At 36.2% G+C, this 21,231-nt stretch overlaps 1 protein-coding gene across 1 annotated transcript in view; it reads left to right on the forward strand.

The window, feature by feature from the left end:
- Positions 1-11,800, forward strand: part of LOC123505133 (DNA damage-binding protein 1-like) — a 62,861-nt gene extending 51,061 nt beyond the window's left edge. Inside the window, exons 19-24 of the mRNA XM_045256221.1 lie at positions 33-203; positions 1,102-1,211; positions 1,306-1,475; positions 1,835-1,952; positions 3,724-3,832; positions 9,865-11,800. Of these exons, the coding sequence (XP_045112156.1) occupies positions 33-203; positions 1,102-1,211; positions 1,306-1,475; positions 1,835-1,952; positions 3,724-3,832; positions 9,865-9,948 (762 nt within the window). The 3' untranslated portion in view covers positions 9,949-11,800. The remainder of the gene's footprint in view (positions 1-32; positions 204-1,101; positions 1,212-1,305; positions 1,476-1,834; positions 1,953-3,723; positions 3,833-9,864) is intronic.
- The last annotated feature ends 9,431 nt before the right edge of the window (positions 11,801-21,231 follow it).

Here is a 21,231-nt window from a genome sequence, read left to right on the forward strand (position 1 = left end):
ATCGTCCTTTTTAATTGTTTATTTCCCTACAGGTACGACTCTTTGAGTGGACTAATGAACGAGAATTGAGACTAGAGTGCTCCCACTTTAATAATGTGGCAGCCCTTTGTCTGAAAACCAAAGGTGACTTTATCCTTGTAGGAGACTTAATGCGCTCAATGACACTTCTCCAGTACAAGACATTGGAAGGAAGTTTTGAGGAGGTAAGGACTGTGGATATAGTTTTTTCTGCAAGGAAATTATAATGATTATGAGAGTTGGGACAAGAAATTACTTTTCTTAGTGAAAGTATAATTGAAGCAGAAGGAGAGTGACAGTGATGAGGGCATGGAAATAACATGGTCTCATCAACCCTAGATGTGGAGTGTGGGCATGATTTTTTTATGTAAGAGGGAAAATTTAATGAGGGCAACAAAAAATGAAAAAAAAATCCCACTTAATTGCCAGTTCCCTTAGAGATCGAGAGTTAGCCAAAAGACAGGGACAAATGTCTTTTAGACCTCCCTCTTAAAAGAAGTCAAGTTTTAGGAAGATGGAAATACAGAAGCAGGCAAGAAGTTCTAGAGTTTACCAGAGAAAGCTATGTGATAGAGAATACTGGTTAAGTTAACTCTTGCACTAGAGAGTTGGACAGAATAGGAGTTAGAGGAAGAAGAATGCCTTGTGCAGCGAGGCTGCAGGAGGTGGGGAGGCATGCAGTAAGCAAGATCAGAAGAGCAGTTCGCATGAAAATAGTGATAAAAGATAGAAAGAGATGCAACATTCTGGCGGTGAGAAAGAGGCTGAAGACATTCAGTCAGAGGAGGAAAGTTGATGAGCTGAAAAGCTTGGCAGGACCAGTGTCTATATGGATCCAGTTAGACTGCAGGACACTCTGCAGGAAGTATTCTGCAGCTGCTGTGGTCTTAGGATTGGAATGGGTGCAGACTAGGAAAGACTCACTATGAATTTGTTTAGTTGCATAAGAACTTTTTATTCTCCAAAATATTGTTGTCATGGATCTGTCAATTGCATGTGTTTTCTTTGTGTCAAAGAGACCAATACATCATATATAACTTCAAGTTTTACTTGTTGGAATACAAGATTAATTATGAATTTCAGATTGCTCGAGATTATGACCCAAATTGGATGACGGCCATAGAAATTTTGGATGATGAACTCTTTCTTGGGGCAGAACATTCTAACAATCTTTTTGTATGTCATAAGGACAGGTAAGATCAAATATATAAGCTAAAAATTACACACATATAAATAAAAAATAATTAAATGTAACTTGATTGCTATATTTCATCTGCTGTATTACAGTGCTGCAACATCAGATGAAGAGCGGCAACAGATGCAAGAGGTTGGAAGATTTCACCTTGGAGACTTTGTTAATGTGTTCCGCCATGGAACATTAGTGATGCAAGGTGTTCCAGAGGCCTCTACAGTTACACAGGGATGTGTCCTCTATGGCACTGTGCATGGTGCCTTGGGTGAGTGAACCTTCATATTGAGTGACATCATTCCTGTATTTTGAACACAGGAGGATAGTTAGATAGATAGTGCCTATATTCTTTATCTCCACTCCAAAAGCACTTGAGGCAGCTATAGATGCTTTACCAGGTGAGGACCAGAAGCAGTGTTGTTATTTATCATCAGATTGAGGGTTTCAAATGCTATCTCAACATCTTATTGTAAATATCATCATTATTCAAGTACACAATTATATTTGAAATGTGCTACATGTCATAATAATAAGATACATGCATCTTCTACATCTTCATTCACTTCCTTGTGTTTTTGTTGCAAGGTATATTCTTTAACCATTCTAAGACCATTCTTATATTTTCAGGTCTTGTAACAAGTTTGCACCTGGATCTTTACAATCTGCTACTTGAGATGCAGAAGCGCCTTGCACGAGTAATAAAATCTGTTGGAAAGATTGACCATGATTTTTATAGAAGTTTTAGGTAAGATACAACAGACAAAAAATGTCTACCTTTAGAATTGACTAATGTAGATATTTAATATTTGAAGAGCACCCATGGTTACAGCAAAAATATTAGAAAAATTGTGTATATGTATAGGAAACAAAGATTGATGAAGAAATGAGAAACTACAGAAAACTTGTTTTAGATGATTGAACAGACCTAAATTTGTCATGTTGGCCTGGGCATGTAGAAAATATGGGTGATTAAGCAAGATCAGTTGATGCAGAAGATAACTAATTTAAATTTGAGAAATGTATGGCTAAGGCAAAGACCACAAATGGGTTTTCGAGCATTCATCATAAACATTAGCCTGTCATATACTACACAGCCATGTCACAGGCAACATGTCTCCTGGTTGAAAGTCACATTCAACAGATATGTTATAAACTTGCCAAGTGTCATGCTACATTGTGCCTGTATTGCCTTGGTTGAATTGCACTTTTAGACTCTATTGGTGTCTCATGACAGTCCTGTTAGCTAGTGTGTTGTGTTAATGTGAAAGGGTATGAGCAAAATTGTCATAGCTTCCTTTTGTATATGCAGTGGAGACTCAATACTCAAATTTAATTTGTTCCAAATGGCTGTTCGAGTATTAAAAAGTTTGACTATTGATACCTATAAATCAGGTAATTCGTTCTAATCTTAGCAAACTTCAAGTTTATTTATATATATATATATATATATATATATATATATATATATATATATATATATATATATATATATATTTATTTATTTATTTATTTATTTATTTATTTTTTTTTTTTTTTTTTTTTTAATTTTTTTTATTTATTATTATTTATTTATTTTATTTTTTTACAATTTTGATTTTACATATTGTAAGTGAAGGCTGGTGAAGAGGAGGTCAGAATGGTGGGGAGGAGGACGGGGATTGCGGAAGGACCAGTCACCATCCATGAAAATGTCTTTGTAATTTTTCTCCTTGTGTGTTTCCTGTGAATCCACTAATGGAGTGCTGTGGCTCACTAACATTTGCACTCTCACCAGATTCCTTATTTTCATCACTAATAAGTCTCTTTGGTGCTATCATAAGATTCTAAAAGAAAAACTACAGACAGAACTCAGTAGAAAGTTGTATTCTCAACACTGCAGCAGGACTCGGGATGCGTACTGGCATCCGGTATACTGGTATTACGGTATTACCAGTATTACCACTAATACAGTATCAGAACAGTACAGTGGCGGCTGCAAGAAGGGAGATGACAGAGCTTTGTATACGACCAAATGTACGGCTGTTTTATTACCTGATATTTTCACCACTAATAATAATAAGCCTTTGGTGTTAATGTAAGTTTATAAATGAAAAACTACAGATATAATGTAAGAGAATGTTATTCTGATGAATGTGGCAGCACAAGTCACAACTGGCGGACAGAGGAGAGGGAGAAGCCAGGAAGCCTTTGTTTACAACCACGTGTGTGGACGTTCGACTTTCAGATATTTTTTCAAGTATTAAATCGAACTTGGAGTATTGGAAAGTTTGAGTATTTAGACATTTGAGTAATGAGTCTCCACTGTGTAAATATATATATATATATATATATATATATATATATATATATATATATATATATATATATATATATATATATATATATATATATAAATTTTTTTTTCAGGCAATCATTTCCTGCTAATAAATTTCCATTGTTATTCAACCAGCATATGTAGTGTAATGTATTCCAGCTGTTTTTATGAATAGTTATCAATATGTGTGAACCTTTTTCAGCACTGAACGCAAGACAGATCGCTGTGAGGGCTTCATTGATGGTGACTTGATAGAAAGCTTCCTCGATCTTAGTCCTGACAAGATGAAAGAGGTTGCTCAAGGCCTTATGGTAGGTTTATTTATTTATTTTTTTTATCTTTTATTTATTTTTTTTATTTTATTTTATTTATTTATTTATTTATTTATTTTTTTTTGTAATATATTGAACAATAAGTTAATAGTTTTCATAATATAAATGTAATAATATATTTGTAGTAGATAATAGTTTTTCATAATATAATATGATATGTAATAATATAAGCATACAGTATATGCCGGAGTATAAGATTTTTTTTTTTTTTTTTTTTTACCAGTTTTGAGGCTCGTAAATCAAGGGGTTGTCTTATATACCAAGAATAAAATACAACCCTTTAACTCTGTGGTGAACATTAAGTGCCACACTACCTTGAAATTCATTCTGTAGCCACACACGCATGTTTATATTGAATATATATATATATATATATATATATATATATATATATATATATATATATATATATATATATATATATATATATATATATATATACACAGGCAACCCCCGTTTAACGAAGGTTCACACAACAAATTTTCGCTACAACGAAGGTTTCATTTTACTACCATCTGCTCGTTTAACGAACACCAAACTCGCTTTAACGAAGTTTTATCCAGTTAATTTTTTGCCAAATTTGAAAGCCCCACCATATCACGCAAGCTGACAGGCTTTTGAATACACCAGGAGCTGCTTGTACTAAGGGCTGCCTCAGGAAAAATCCTGGGACACCTATAGAATAAAGATCAAGATCAAGATCAAGCTTCTCGTGGACAACACGCGCAACACTCACTCCCCAGTCAAAACATAACAGCGTCAGCAACAGCTTGTCTTCCCTAGCTCAACTTACCACCAAAACGCCCTGCAATTGGCCTAGTGTTCATAAGAAGACCAGGAAGTCTCTTACTCTCCGAGTGAAGCTAGATATTATTCACAGACATGAGAGAGGCCAGAAAACTATAGCAGTGCTGGCCTCCATCTTGACTCCATATTATACTGTCTCTATTTTCAAGTCAGAAGACTCTATTAAGAAGGCTGGTGAGACCGTATCTTCCTTGCAAGCTAAAAGAACCACCTGAACTCGTGACTCTACAATGGATAAAATGGAAAGCCTTGTGGAAATGTGGTACATAAGTTTTGTATGCAGTACAATGATGCACACTTTGTTTACATTCCACAGGTTGCCGGTTAGTGTCTTTCCCGTTTCACTCTTCCTCCCTTCATAAAGTTAAGATCATCAACATTATAAAGTTACGTGCATACATACATTAGTGTACATTATAATGACAAATTAAACTACCTAAATGTTTAAATTCATAATTTTTACTTTCATTAAACCTTTTACTGTAGTATGATGCACTCTCGCTTTGCTTACTCTCAATGGAAGTTCAAATCAGGGCTTAAACTTGTTATAATCGGTTCGCTTAACGAAGTTTTGCTTAACGAAGTGTTTTTAGGAACGTAACCCCTTCGTTAAACGGGGTTGCCTGTGTGTGTGTGTATATATATATATATATATATATATATATATATATATATATATATATATATATATATATATATATATATATATATATATATAAAAACAGGCAAGCCCCGCTTAACAAAGGGGTTACGTTCCTAAAAAAACACTTCGTTAAGCGAACCAATTATAACAAGTTTAACCCGACTTGAACTTCCATTGAAAGTAAGCAAAGCGAGAGTGCATCATAGTACAGTGAAAGGTTTAATGAAAGTAAAAATTGTGAAGTTTAATATTTAGGCAATTAAATTTAATTTAAGTCATTATAATGTACGCTACTGTATGTATGTACGTAACTTTATAATGTTGATAATATTAAATTTATGAAGGGAGGGCAAGTGAAACGGGAAAGACACTAACCGGCAACCTGTGGAATGTAAACAAAGGGCGCATCATTGTACCGCATACAAAACTTATGTACCACATTTCCACAAGGCTTTCCATTTTATCCATTGTAGAGTCACGAGTTCAGGTGGTTCTTTTAGCTTGCAAGGAAGATACAGTCTCACCAGCCTTCTTAATAGTCTGCTGACTTGAAAATAGTAGAGACAGTATATGGAGTCAAGATGGTGGCCAGCAATGCTATAGTTTTCTCGCCTCTCATGTCTGAAAAATATCTTGCTTCACTTCGAGAGTAAGAGACTTCCTGGTCTTCTTAGGAACGCTAGGCCGCATTGCAGGGCGTTTTGGTGGTAAATTGAGCGAGTGAAGACGAGCTGCTGGTGACGCTGTTATGGGAGTGAGTGGTGCATGTGTTGTCCACGAGAGGCTTGATCTTGATCTTGATCTTGATTCTACAGGTGTCCCAGGATTTGAGTGTGAGCTAATTGTTGGATTAACCCCTTCCTTACCGCAGCCAACCCCTGATGTAAACAAAGCGTTCCCCTCCTATACCGCAGCCCCCTGCCTGTGTGCGCATGTGCCTCACGCCCAGATCTACACATTATATTTCTTTCTAACTCAGTGTTATGTACTTTTCTCGAAACATTTTTGTAATTTTACTAATAAAAGAAAACATAAACATAATCATAAATTGTGCACTAATCATAAATTCAGCACTACACACTCTACACCTGGTGAGGGTGGCCCTGAGGCAGAGTCATAACTAGGCTGCTCCCCCTCACTTGCCGAGAGGGTTTCAACACTGCTGTCACTATCACTCTCTCCTCTTTCTTTTTCAGGATCATAGTCTGAATCATATTCATCTGGAGAGTTTTCCAGTATATCCTCACTATCTGTCTCATAATTATGATAATCCTCATCGCTGCTATAAAAAGCAGATGCCATTATCTCTAGCTAGAAGCAATAGAACAGTCTCACCACGGCTGATAATAGAGAACTGATGTTCTTGAGGGAACTGTGGGAATAATATATACATCAAAGAATAGTGATTGGCTTTAGTTTATGCCTGAAAAATGAACTCCGATATTGATTGGCTAGTGGGGGGGTGGTTTTGTTACACTGGGATGGGTAAAAATAACGCCTCCAGCGTTAGTTTGTTTATAGTGAACCACGTGGAGCATGAAAAAGGCAAAATCCGCACTCAGGCCACGGTTATACACGGAAATGTATTAGTGTGGTATGCACGTACCACAACGGCATCTTGCGGTACCACGAGGTCGCTTTTGCGCGTGGTACGCACATACCACAAAACAGTCTTGCGGTAAGGAAGGGGTTAATAAATCAAGGGTGGCTATATTTTGAAACTAGCGGCAGTGGTAGTGAGGGAATGGCCATATTATGGGTCCCCATAATATGGCAGCAATAAACCTGTAGCGATTAGTACCGTAGTCATCAAGAAAAGAAAGTAATGCATATTCCTACCATTTCGGAGCTCAGAAACACATGGAACTGTGAAGAACAAGGATTGTGAATTTTACCATAATAATGTAGTTTAGTGAGGGAACCAACCAACCACCACGCAATCCCTGCATTTTGTAGCTTGTCGGTGATGCACCCTCCACCATTAATCCCTTCAATACTGAGATGCATTTTTACTTAGATTTTTTCGGTATGAGTAGACAATTTTATTTGCATTAGAAAGAGTCTGGAGGTTAGAAGATTTATAGCTAGAGTCTTCACTACTGTAATCCTCACATAAGTTCTGAAGCTGAATAAAATCACCAAATAGTAACCAGGATGAATATGAAAAGCTTCTTGGTATTGAAGAGGTTAAGGGGGTCATCTTATACTCTGGTAATAGCTCAAAACCTAAACTTTTCCTTAAACAATTGGGGGTTGTCATGTATACAGAGTCATCTTATAGTGTGGCATATATGGTATATAAGAGTGGGATTATATAAGTAGGGAGGTGGTGGTGTAGTGAATAAGGTGGTGAGCGTGGATCGGGCAGATATCCACACGTAGGTTCGAATCCCATCATATACCTCTTTGAAGCTATGCATTTTTTGAGTGGTTTAAAGTTACCTACATGTCACCATGATACCAAGATTCTAGGTGGTTTCACCAAAGATGCACTTGGTTGGTGATATGGGCCCTAATATAGGTACCACTATAAATAGAATTGCCTGCGCCACTAATGGGCGGAAGCTGAACAGCACTTCCCACTATACTCTTTAAGTATGCCTATAGGTGCTATAGGCCATAACATAAAAAAAAAAAAATATTTGAGGTTTCACTTCTGCCATTATCAATACTAGTATATGCTCCACATTTTTGGGAAGTATCTTGCATCTGCTGTGGTCTCATTGTAAGGGGGCAAAAATAAATCAGTGAATGCTGTTATACTTACATCCAAGATGTGATATTGTACCTGGCTTGATTTAGTAGAGATTCTAGCTTGGATTTTCATGCTACTGCCATTATGAATATCATTATGGTACAGTGGTACAATGGAACCATCCGTGCTTTGGGGTCCAAGGGATCTCCAATCACACGGGTTCGAATCGTGGGTACAGTCCAAGTGTAGTTAGGGCTTCCATACTCAGGGGTAATGGTTCCCTTGCAGGTTGGCTTTCAGATAGGAAGTTCCCAAAAATTATCTCCTTTAGCCCATAAATTCCCATGAAAAGTCCACATGATATAAATTAGAAAAAAAAATATATATATATATATATATATATATATATATATATATATATATATATATATATATATATATATATATATATATATACATATATATACTGTTGACCCTTGCTAACTAATAGGGGGAAAGGTTGGTCCAACAAAAGGGAATGTCCGACTTATCCAAATTCAACAGTATATATATATATATATATATATATATATATATATATATATATATATATATACAGTAAGGTCTCGGTTTACGTCAGAGTTACGTTCCTGAAACATGACGTAAGTCGATTTTGTACGTAACTCGAGTTTCCGTACATTTCAAAGCATATTATCGAGTTTTCAACCAATCATTGTTTATGGTCATTCAGGTAAGTTAAAGATTATATTGTTATATTATTTACAACTATATAGGAATATGAAACACAAGTTTGTTTTTGTTGTTGATTAGGGCCACGAATGTGAAGGACTGCAGGTTGCCGAGAGGGGTGGCCCTGAGGCCGCCAGGAGGGTGGGCAGGTCGAATGTTGTGACGCCCAGCTGGGAGCGTAGTGCAGTGCGGTGGGAGTAGAAGCGTGGGCAGCGGGGCAGGAAATGCAATAGGAAAGGGCAATAGGGATCAGCAGACAGGTGCATACGGTGCAAGTGAGCTGCGAGTGTCGTGTGGCCCTGGCAAGGCTCCGGAGTTGTTATTGTTGTGATGGGTGCGCGAACCCTCAAGGTCGTCAACCTCCCCGTTGTCATGGTAACGGGCTTCCCGTTTTCTTCTTCCTCCCTCACACAGCTGCTGCCTCCTTCTCATGTCTTTAATTATGTCCTCTTTTTCTTGTAGCGTAATGGTTTTCCTTTTTCTTAGCATCACTGCTGTCACTAAAGAGTTTTCTCTTTGGTGCCATTGAGCAAGATACTAAGAACTTGAGTCAGTAAACGCAGAAGTAGGATAACACTCTTGCCAGGGGCGACGGTGTGGTGGAACTGAGGCAGGGTGTTATTGTATTCAAGCGTGAGGTGGGCAGTGTGACGGGTAACCACCAACAATAACAATAAATCCCGCGCTTTACGATTTATAAATTTTCAATTTTTTTAATCTTAAATTGCCTTATAGTGGACTGACGTAACTACGAGTTTGACGTAACTCGAGACCGACGTAACCCGGGACTTTACTGTATCTATATATATATATATATATATATATATATATATATATATATATATATATATATATATATATATATATATATATATATATATATATATAATATTTTCAGCTACTCAAACTCCTCTACTCATCATCATCTTCACACAGAATTATGTATGAATATTTCTTTTAATTCCCTGACTTGTAATCTTTTGTTTATTTTGTAACTTCCATTAATTTTTTAAAGCACCAGTTATATAGCTCTTTTCCTATATCAATAGCTTCACTTTGCAAGTTTATCATAGATTGTCCTTGTCTTTCCATTCCACACCCTGCAAACCTAAATTCATAAGTCTACTACATTTTCAGATTAATGATGGCTCTGGAATGAAGTCTGAAGCCACTCCAGATGACCTCATCAAAACCGTTGAGGAACTGACGAGGATTCATTAAGCATTCATAAGGAAATGCCTGGGATTATACTGCAGTAGGAAAAATGCTGTTCTAAACTTAGTGTGCCTGATCATAATGTAGATATTTATTATTTGGTATTTTCTTGTGTTTCAAGCATTTGTTTCTTTTCATCAATTTACAAGTCTCACCATGCAACAGCAAAAAAAAAAACAAAAAAAACATCAGCAATTACTGCTATATGGAATGAATATGTTTGCTACTGCTGCAATTTCTTTAATTTTATTTATTTGTGTTTTTTAATGGATAACCCTACAATTTGACTGATTTATATTAGTTTGCATTATGACAAGATTCTCAATCCAAATATTTATTTTTATTATTATTATTATTATTATTATTATTATTATTATTATTATTATTATTATTATTGTGCAGCTAATATATTTGTATGTATGCATTTTTTGTTATTTCTACCTTGATTTATTTTTATTATTTATTATTATTATTATCATTTTATATTTTATTATTATTATTATTATTGTTATTGTTATTATTATTATTATTATTATTATTATTATTATTATTATTGCTTTTTATTTATTCATTTGTTTACTTGAGAAAGAACAAAATGGCATTGTTATAATAATTATGAATTTCACTTTAACGCTGATGCTGCAGCAGACTGCTCTCTGACCTGACATACACTTTTAGTGTGAATTTATTGATCAGTTTGGTGTTTCATAAAATGCATTTCCTTTCAAAACATAATTATAGTACATATATTTACAGAATATTGTTCAATTTACCATAAGTAGCAATTTTATATGGTTTAAAATTTTCCACCAGTTGGAAAAAAATTAATAAAAAAAAAATGCACTAAGTGCAGCAGAACCAGAGATGATTAAGTGGAGACAAATTATTATTATATATATTTTTTTTACTATCCAACCAATCCAAATCCCAAATTTAAGGAAAATAAGAAATTATCTCTTACAGGTGTAGTAAAATGTGTAAAAATAATGTCTTTTTATTTCACTATGCACAGGATAGTGTTTGTCATTAACTAATGTATCTGTAGAATCACTAATTGATTTGATATTTATGCAAGTGACATATTGGTCATACTCAAGTTAGCCATCTTGATAAAAATTTGAAAATCAAATATTTTTTTGTCAGGTATGCAATGTGCTGGTCATAAGTCAAAAATGTTGTATGCCAAGTGCTTTGCTGTAGACCAACATTCATATGAGAGCTGAAGAATAGTGCAATCACATCTTGGGTTGTTAGGTAACGTGTGTAGTTATTGTTTGAATCCATTTTGTTATTACTTAAAATTTCATGTGTTATTTATCTAATTATTCATTTTTTTATTGTATTTTATTATTGTATTTATATCTTTATTTCTTCCTATTGCATAACTGAATTTATGATGATACTTATATTATTATTAACTTGCATATCTTTTTATTTAATTGTTTTTTCTATATACTGATGTGAAGTAGAGATAAAGGCTTGTATCATGTAATGTTAAGTCATGCCATGCATCACTTACCTAGACCTGTGTGCTTCTTTGAAAAGGAAAATTATGTTCATTTAATACACTTAATTCATATCAGGCAATTGGCATTCAGAATTGTAAAGTAAATGAATTCAACATTGATCAGGTAATGAACATAATATATAATTGATTGTCTTAATTGTTAAAGACTGAATTATTGTGAAATCACAAACAATAAATAATTAGTATAAATGAAGTAATTTTCAACCTGTTGTATGCAGGCTGTTTTGAACTTTGAACCACAATATGCCAGCTTATTTTTTAACATTTTTAAAACTTACTAGATAAATCATATACATCATGAAAATAATAAAAACATTAAAAGACGGTTTAGCAAAGTGAATAATTTTGAAATCCTTTTATAGGTCCTCACAATTATTATCATGAAATGTGTAAGTTAGCTATGCTATACCTCTTGTAATAGACAATTTTTTTAACATTCTTTTATATATCTCAAGTTTCATGATACTCATGTTTAGTGTGGTTGCTTTGAAAGACAGCAAACACAAAACTCAAGGGAGAACTATATACTCAAAATATTTTTAAAAAAATCAGCAACTCTTGAGCAACACAATTTATGAATGGCTGGCTGAAATTTAACTTTGTGAATCAGGGAATATCTTTGTGTGTGCTTATATATATATACAGTGGAGACTCAATACTCTAACGTCTAAATAGTCAAACTTTTCAATAGTCGAATGCAAAAGTTCGACTTAATACTCGAAAAAATACCTATTAGTCGAACGTCCATCCACATAGCTGTAAACAAAGGGTCTCTCCCGTCCTGCCGCCCCACGCTCCCCACCGGTCCCCCGCAGCCAGTTTATCCTTCGCTGTTGTAAGAAAAACATTGTCTTGCGCTTTCTCTTTTTTTTTTTTTTTTTTTTTTTTTTTTTTTTTTAGAAGCTAACAATGGCACTGAAGAGGCTTGTTAGTGGTGAGAATAAGCCTACAAGAAAGAATGTAGTGACAACCATCGAAAGGAAAAAGGAGATTATTGATAAATACGAGAAAGGAGGAAAAATAACCGATCTTGCAGCTGAGTACTGTATGGCTAAATCTACAGTAGCCACAATACTGAAGAAGACAGCTCATTAAAAGAGCTGATGTGGCGATTGGTATAAAAAGGCAATTGAAGCAACCTGCGGCAGTGGAAGAAATGGAAAAGTTGTTGGTTGGATAAACCAAAGGCAGATGGCTGGTGATTCTTTGTTAGAGTGCATAATTTGTGTGAAGGCTAGGCTGCTGGATCGTGATCTTATTTCTGATACTACATCTGACTCCAATGATGATTTTAAACCAAGTAAAGGGTGGTTTGTGAATTTTAAGAAAAGAACTGGAATTCATTCTGTTGTAAGGCACGGCGAGCCCCCAAGTCAGGAGTAAACATATGCTATATGTCACTGTGTCACCAACTCCCACAATGGATGGTGGGAGCGACAGTGATTTCACGGTGTCTGATTCCGCCACCTCTCCCGCGCGCCTTACTTCTACACCTCAGGTCTCTCGCCATGTTGCGGGGAGACAACTTTTGAATGAGAGTGGTATCAGAAGGGCTTTGGAATTAACAGTTTCTACAGTAATAGAGAGCAAAGATAGTGATGTTCTGGGCTTTTTACAGATATAGGAGGTTCAACCACCGAGAGGGAAGATATTCCACCACCACCACCACCACCAGTAACTTCTATTGTATGTATTTTAAATATGTTTTTGCAAAAAATATACAAATTAGATAATTTTGCAAACATTTTGATTGAGAGAGAGAGAGAGGATACAAGGGGCCCATTTTCTATCACTCTGGCCAAGGCCGCTGGACCCGATCGGATGCAAGGCCACTTACATCGATGTTACCACCTCATTCAACCTGTGATATTTTGGTAACCATAGCATCTAGAGACTTCTGGTTTTTTGTATTGCAAAGAGGAAGAGTTGCTTGTGGGCAGAACACCATTTGTTCTCACTTATTTATTGAATTTCCAACTGTAATCAGTATGTGAATACATGCTAATTTGTGTTCCTCGCCAAACCTCCTGAGTTAGCGCGAGCTAAAAATCCCAACATCCCTGAGTTTAAGGGGTTAATTGTGATGAAACTGGCCTGTTTTTGAAAAAAAACTACCAAACATGATCTATATAACAAAGGGAGAGAAATGTTTGCCAGGACACAAGCCCATGAAAGACAGGCTAACCCTGCTTCTTTGCACCAATGCTAGCAGTGACTGCAAAATTAAACCTTTTTTTTTTTTTTTTTTTTTTTTCTAAAATTGGGTTTGGCAATGGCTGGAACGAATTATCTGATTTATAGATATCAATAGTCAAACTTTTGATACTCGAACGGCCATTTGGAACTAATTAAGTTTGAGTATTGAGTCTCCACTGTATATATATATATATATATATATATATATATATATATATATATATATATATATATATATATATATATATATATATATATATATATATATATATATATATATATATATATATATATATATATATACAGTGCTCGACAAGGAAGTACGAACGGTTAGCGAGAATAAGTGATGAGGAGAATGAATGAGTCATAAATCAATGAACAAAAGCTCACTCCTTACATCTAATGGGTGGCTTTACGTGCGATGATCTCACAAAGACGGTTTGGAATGGAAGTGGCGTACTTGGTAAGCAGTGCAGGGGTTATACTAGCCCAGGATTGGCGAATGGCTGCCTCGGGCTTGGGCACAGAGCTGGTATTTTTACCCTGTAGATCTAGTTTAATGTGGTTCCACAGGTTTCAATTGCATTAATATCAGGACTATTGCCTGGCCAGTCTGCTATGTAAGGTATATGACAGTCTTCAAGCCACTGAGTAACACTATGAGCAGTGTGGGCTGGGGTGTGATCTTGCTGAAAGATGGTAGCACCTGAACTATTAAAAGAATCCTCCAGGTGGTCAAGAGTTCATAATAAACATATTGGTTTACTTTTACATTTTTTGGTAGTACAACAAGGCTCCCAAGTCCCCTTCCACTAAAACTTCCCCATACCATGAGAGAATCAGGATATTTCACTGTTTGTTGAATGTACCGGGGATCAAGAGGGTTGCTACCCGTACGCCGATACACATTTTCACCTCTATTGCCAGTCACAGTAAAGGTGGACTCATCGGTCCAGAGAACATCCAGCCACTTGTCAGCATCCCACTGAAGATATTTCTTGCAAAACTCGACCCTATGGCGCCTCAGGTTAAGGGTGAGAAGAGGCTTCTTCACTGGGCGGTGGCTTGTGTACCCAAGGTCGTGTATGCAGCGGCTAACGGTTCATACACTAACCTCCCCAAAGAGTCCCTGGTTGTTTTCTTTTATTTTTCTGGCAGTAACATATGGATTATGCTCTTACTGTCTCTTGATAACAGTAGCATGATGGGATGTCTTTTTGGAATACTTTTTCCTTGGTTTGTAACCTGGTGTGTCACAGCCACCTTCCTTCTTAAAAATTGCAACCCACTTGCACATAGATGTCTTGCCAACTCCAACCAGTTCTATTATTTCCTTTGTTTGGTGACTGGCTTTATGTAAAGCTATGATCTGGGCTATTGTCTCTTGTGATAAATACAGTTATACTCCGCTTAACGAACATTCGTTTAACGAATTTCCGGTTTAACATACTATATAAAGTTAGACCAAAAGTCCGCATAACGTACAACCACATCCGTTTTAGCGAATTTTCTGGGTTTGAATTTGGCGGGTGAGGGACCGAACACGGCAGCTTCGCTGTGATTGGCTGGCTCCCCACCTCTGTCTCTAGCGTTCCTGCAGCTGGATCCAAGATTCTTTAACAACGTCAGAGCAACCTCCTGCCACGAAATGGCATCCATGAATGCTTGGAGGGACGGTGACGATGTTGCTATCAGGTTGCTCTGAGGTTGCTGGGAACACCACCTCTGGAGGTGGTGTTCCCAGCTAACTAATGAAAAACCGCATATTTCATTAGTAATTCACTATCACTCAGTGCCAAAGAGTCGAGGTTATCCTCATGGCATGAGCGTATATGAATACTAAGATATGATATCCATTATAGCAGGCAATACAGGAGTGGAAACATAAATGTAGTGAAAGACAACACGCAAGCTAAAATGGTCACAAGAAGAAGAAGAAGCAGCCGAGTTGCCGTGAGTCTCCGCCTCGTCTGTGGGTGATCTCATCTCTGCTTTATTTTTTGGTATTCCATGTAAGATTTTACTTTATGCATTACAAAACAATGCTTTCTTGGGGGCAAGGTTTGTAAAAAGCTAATAGAAATATACATACATTTTCTTTTCAACCCATGTGGTATGTTGGGGACCAGCCTAGAATGCATATTTCCATTATTTCTTCTGGGAAAATTATGTCCGCTTAATGAATTTTCGCTCTACCAACAGCTTTGACATCCCCTATCCCGTTCGTTAAGCGGACTATTGCTGTACTTGTTCTTGCCCATATTAAGTCTAGAAAGCACTTCTGTCTGCAAAAAACACTGGCCGCCTATGTGGCGTTGTCAGAACACTCGCGAAAAAAAATTCTCCCCACGAAGGCTAAGAGGCAACTGAGGGATGATTGGTAGCACATACCATAATCTTTACCCTTAGCTCCTCCCACTTGTCCCTTTGTACTTCCTTGTCCATATCACTTACCCCCCTGCTAGGGTCTTTCCATTTTAGACAAGAAAGTACAAACGGTGGCAGCCCCGTTCATATTTCCTTGTCGAGCACTGTATATAAAGTGGTACCTTGACATACAAATTTAATTTGTTCCGTGACATGATATGAATTTACCCCCAAAAAAATTAGCATGCATTAAATACCAACCAAATATAGATTTAATATAAGATAAATACAATGTGTATTGTATGTTTGATATAAATGTACTATATTGCCCAAAATAACAACTTAATCCGCAAAACTCAGAACACGTCGATAGGCGTTCATCACGCAAGACTCGGGGCACGTTGATAGACGTTTTGGCTTTTTACTACTATATTTTGGCTATTTTCTTCCCAGTTTCTTTGCTTGTGAGCTGGCAACACTCATCAGGAGTAAACATATGCTATATGTCACTGTGTCACCAACTCCCACGATGGATCTCACAGTGTCCGATTCCGCCACTTCTGCACGCTTTACTTCTACACCTCAGGTCTCTCGTCATGTTGCAAGGAGACAACTTTTGAATGAAAGTGGTATCAGAACAGGTGACAGGAGAGTTTGCAAACATTTTGATTGAGAGAGAGAGAGAGAGAGAAAGGGTACAAAAGGCCCATTTTCTATCGCTTTAGCCAAGGCCGCTGGAGCCGATTGGAAGGAAGGCCACATACTCTGATGATACCACCTCATTCAACCTGTGATATTTTGGTAACCATAGCATCTAGAGACTTACGGGTTTTTGCATTGCAAAGAGGAAGAGTTGCTTGTGGGCAGAACACCATTTGTATTCAATCGTTTATTGAATTTCCAAGTGTAATCAGTATGTGAATACAGGCTATTTTGTGTGTTTCTCGCCAAACTTTTACTTTGGGACTCATGATCTTGAGTTCACAAAACTCAAGAAAAAATGCACACTGCCGAGGAGCACAGACACATACATGCACAAAGGATGAACAATGATACATAACACGGGCTGAATGTTTGGGTGGACGCGGGTAGCCAAGCGATCGCTATGCCACCTACTGATGGCTATTCGTATCTTAAAAATATCTTCGTATTTCGAGGCATAAATTATATGAAATTTTTCGTTGTATATCAAAAAAATTGTATGTTGGGGCGTTCGTATCTCAAGGTATTACTGTACAGTAGAATCTCGAATCTTGATCGTAATTGGGACCAAAATACTGATCGAGATTTGAAATATCAAGATACAAAGTTAACTTCTTATAGAGAAAAATGTAATTGGGACCAAAGCTTTGGCAACTAACCTATATTAACTACGTTAATCTTGAATCTTACACCTAAAGTACTTACCACAAAATACATTACAGTTCATATAATAAAACTAATGCAAACAGCCTGGTAGAATATCCTTGCCTGTTCATGCAGCTGAGGACCATTAATACTTGCTACCTCTCTTGTTCATCGTTGAATCCACTTACCAGATAATATTCCATTTCTGCCACTAGACGGTTACTTTCATTATAAATACACGTGATTCGGCGCTGTCCGAGTGTGTTTCCTGTGAATAATTTTTTTGCCAATGTCATTGATTTCTTCACTTCATCCTTCTTGCTTTTTAATGTGGGAATAGTACTCTGAGGAATACCTGTAAGTTTTGTATTTCACTAACTCTGTGGCCTTTCTCCAGGAGCTGCAACACTTTATCCTTGTCCTCCGCAATGTATTTGTTAAGTTTTTTTCACTTCCGGGTTTTTTCACACTTTGTTGTCCTTTACTCCCATTCTCGCCCTTATTCACCTCCTGGGCCTTTCCAATGGCCGTGGGAAACATGATGAATGGGATCCAGGTAGCCTACACCTCAAGTAGACGACCTTGACCACGCACGCCCGGGGTTTGAATGGCTGGGGGGGGCTGCGGGTGAATGGTACACACTACACTCCACAACTTGCCGCTAGGTGGGAGAGCAATCAAAACAGTTGCATCGCCATGCGCCATGTTTGTTTTGATACAATAAAATGAAAAATAGGAATCGAGATTCATGTAATTTGATCGAGATATGTGAATCGTGGGTTTTTGATGGTGCAATCGAGATGCGAAATATCGAGATGAGATTGATTGAGATTCGAGATTCTACTGTATAGCGGAAACTCAATACCTCAAATGCAAAAGTTTGACTTACTTGAAAAAATAACTGGTAGTCAAACATTCACACACGTGGTTGTAAACAAAGGCTCCTGACCTCTCCCTCCCCCACCTCCACTAGTTGTCCTGTCGTAGTCATGAGAACAACATTCTTCTGTGTTTTTCATTTAGAAACTTACAATGGCAGCAAAGAGGCTTATTAGTGATGAAAATATCTGCTACTCAAAAGTCTGCAAACATGGTTGTAAACAAAGCTCTAGCCTCTCCCTCCCCACCGCAGCCTGTTGTCCCATTCATCTATTGGTAATACGGTAATACTGTGTACTAGATACTGGTGCAAAGCTCACCACAGATGTAAGAACATTCTCCTGTTTACTGTGTAGTTTTTCATTTAGAAACTTATAATGTCACCAAAGAGGCCAATTAATGGTGAAAATAAGGAATCTAGTGAAAGTGCAAATGTTAGTGAACTACCGCCCTCCACTAGTGGGTTCACAGGAATCACACCAGGAAACAAGTTATCCATCACCGGCCTTCACATACGATATGTACAAATCAAAAGTATAAAAAGATTTATATGGAGTTTTGTGTAAACTCTGGGTTTTGCTAAGGTTAGAACAAATTACCTGATTTATAGGTATCAGTAGTCAAATTTTTTTACACTCAGACAGGCATTTGGAACGAATTAAGTTCGAGTATTGAGTTTCGACTGTATATATATATATATATATATATATATATATATATATATATATATATATATATATATATATATATATATATATATATATATATATAGGGTGATGTGGGATAACACCGACCTATTAGTTGAAAATCCTGCATAAAAATTCCATTTTGTACCTGAGAGAGTGCACACTGTGTCCAAAACAAACTACACAACATGGCCACTTTTGGTATACATGTAGTCATAAATCCTCAACTCAGAAAATAAGTGTCACATTTTGCACTTCAGAATTTTTGGGACCTCAGTTGGTGTTCCCCCTACCGCAGGTAAACACCAACCTACATTTTTAAGCTCACTGAACAAATTTTTTTTGTTTTTTCATATGCAATCATCATTATGATAACCCTAACCACTCTCCATCATTATTAAGTGAAGGAAATGAAAAATAAGTTCATTAAAAACCAAGATTTTATTTCAAAAAACAAACTTAGCTCTGGCAGACAAAAATCATACTATAAACAACCTTAAAAAATATATTTTATGAACTTTTAACAACTATTTGAACCAGAGAGGAAAATTAAAACACCTTAAAAGTATATTTGATCAATTTTTAGCATAATTACATACAGGACCTAAAACTATATACAAAATGGTATCTTAGCCTGTACATGTAGGTTACAACAATACCACAGAGAACAGATTCCGCCTGCTGCAGCGATTTGTGGTCGCCGGACCTAGGCCAGATATACACTTGCCAATTAAGCCAAAGAACTCTCTCTCTCTCTCTCAGTCCCTCTCTCTTACTTTTATTGATGTTTTCTTTACAATTCATATAATGCTAATTAAACTCTCTCTCTCTCTCTCTCTCTCTCTCTCTCTCTCTCTCTCTCTCTCTCTCTCTCTCTCTCTCTCTCTCTCTCTCTCTCTCTCTCTCTCTCTCTCTCTCTTTCTTTGTTCTTTTCTGTATAATTCAAATAATGTTCATTAAACTTGGAGTGCAACAATCTCTCTCTCTCTCTCTCTCTCTCTCTCTCTCTCTCTCTCTCTCTCTCTCTACTTAAAACTTTGTTTATTCAATGAATAGTGTTTACAGGATCGTCAATGAGTTCTCCTGTGATTACTAGAGCAGCCAGTCTTCTATGGGTGGCTATATTTGTACACTCCAGCTGATCGACAGTCCCAAGTAAGATTTGGGAATGCAGTAATGTCCCGTGGAATGCATCCTCCAAGATAGATAGACTTTATAAGAGTACAGTTGATTTATTTTACATTATTTTATGTTATGTTTTATTATGTTTCTGTGTAATACTTATTATTTATAAAAAAAATAAGGGTGCCCTTTTTTGGGGAGGATGGAACGAATTGATGGCATTTCATTGCATTTCAATGTGAATAATTGTTTTGAGAACGAGTTTTTTTTTTTTGAGATACAAGCTCCATCACAGAATTCATTAAACTCATATCTCAAAGTACCACTGTATATATATATATATATATATATATATATATATATATATATATATATATATATATATATATATATATATATATATATAATCATCATCATCATCATTCATCATTTTCATGTAACGTCTGCATTTTATCATTAAGGCTGGGGTTGGATAGGCAATGACTGCTTGCCACAGCTGGCAATCTTGTGCCATATGTTCTTCTATTCCCAATAAATTCATATCCTCTGTCACACATTCCTTCCACCTTTTCTTTAGCCTACCTAGCCTCACCTCCTCCACCTCACTTAACACCTTTCCCGCTGCCTTCTCACATGTCCGAACCATCTCGGTCTTCTCTTCTTCAGCTCAACAGAGAGGTCTTCAACTCCACACTTCTCTGCTACCTCACTGCTGGACCTCCTGTCTTACCACCTTAGTCCTGCCATCTTCCTTAGCATTTTCTGAAAAAAAAAAAAAAAAAAAAAAATCGATCCAAATAAATAAAACAAAACTCCTCGTTATATATATAAAAAAATGTTTTATATTTTGGTATTATATAAAAAAAATTAAAATACAAAAAGTTAGACTAGATGTTATTGAATATTATTATTTGGATCATATTTCTCATGTTTTTAAGTCTTACATCAAACACCAAAATAATCTTGGGCAAGTTAATTAAAAAAAAAAAAATAATAATAATAGAATGATAATTTATTTTAGACACAAAAACATTGCTAGACAAAATCTTACAACGGATTATAGCTTGATTTGCATTTCCATTAATAAATCAAATATGAAAGTACTTCAAATAAACTCCCGTAATACAAGAGATAAATATTTAGTGATATTATAAAGCCGAATAA

Source organism: Portunus trituberculatus, chromosome 17 (genome assembly GCF_017591435.1).
Source record: "Portunus trituberculatus isolate SZX2019 chromosome 17, ASM1759143v1, whole genome shotgun sequence".
NCBI classification, from domain to species: domain Eukaryota; kingdom Metazoa; phylum Arthropoda; class Malacostraca; order Decapoda; family Portunidae; genus Portunus; species Portunus trituberculatus.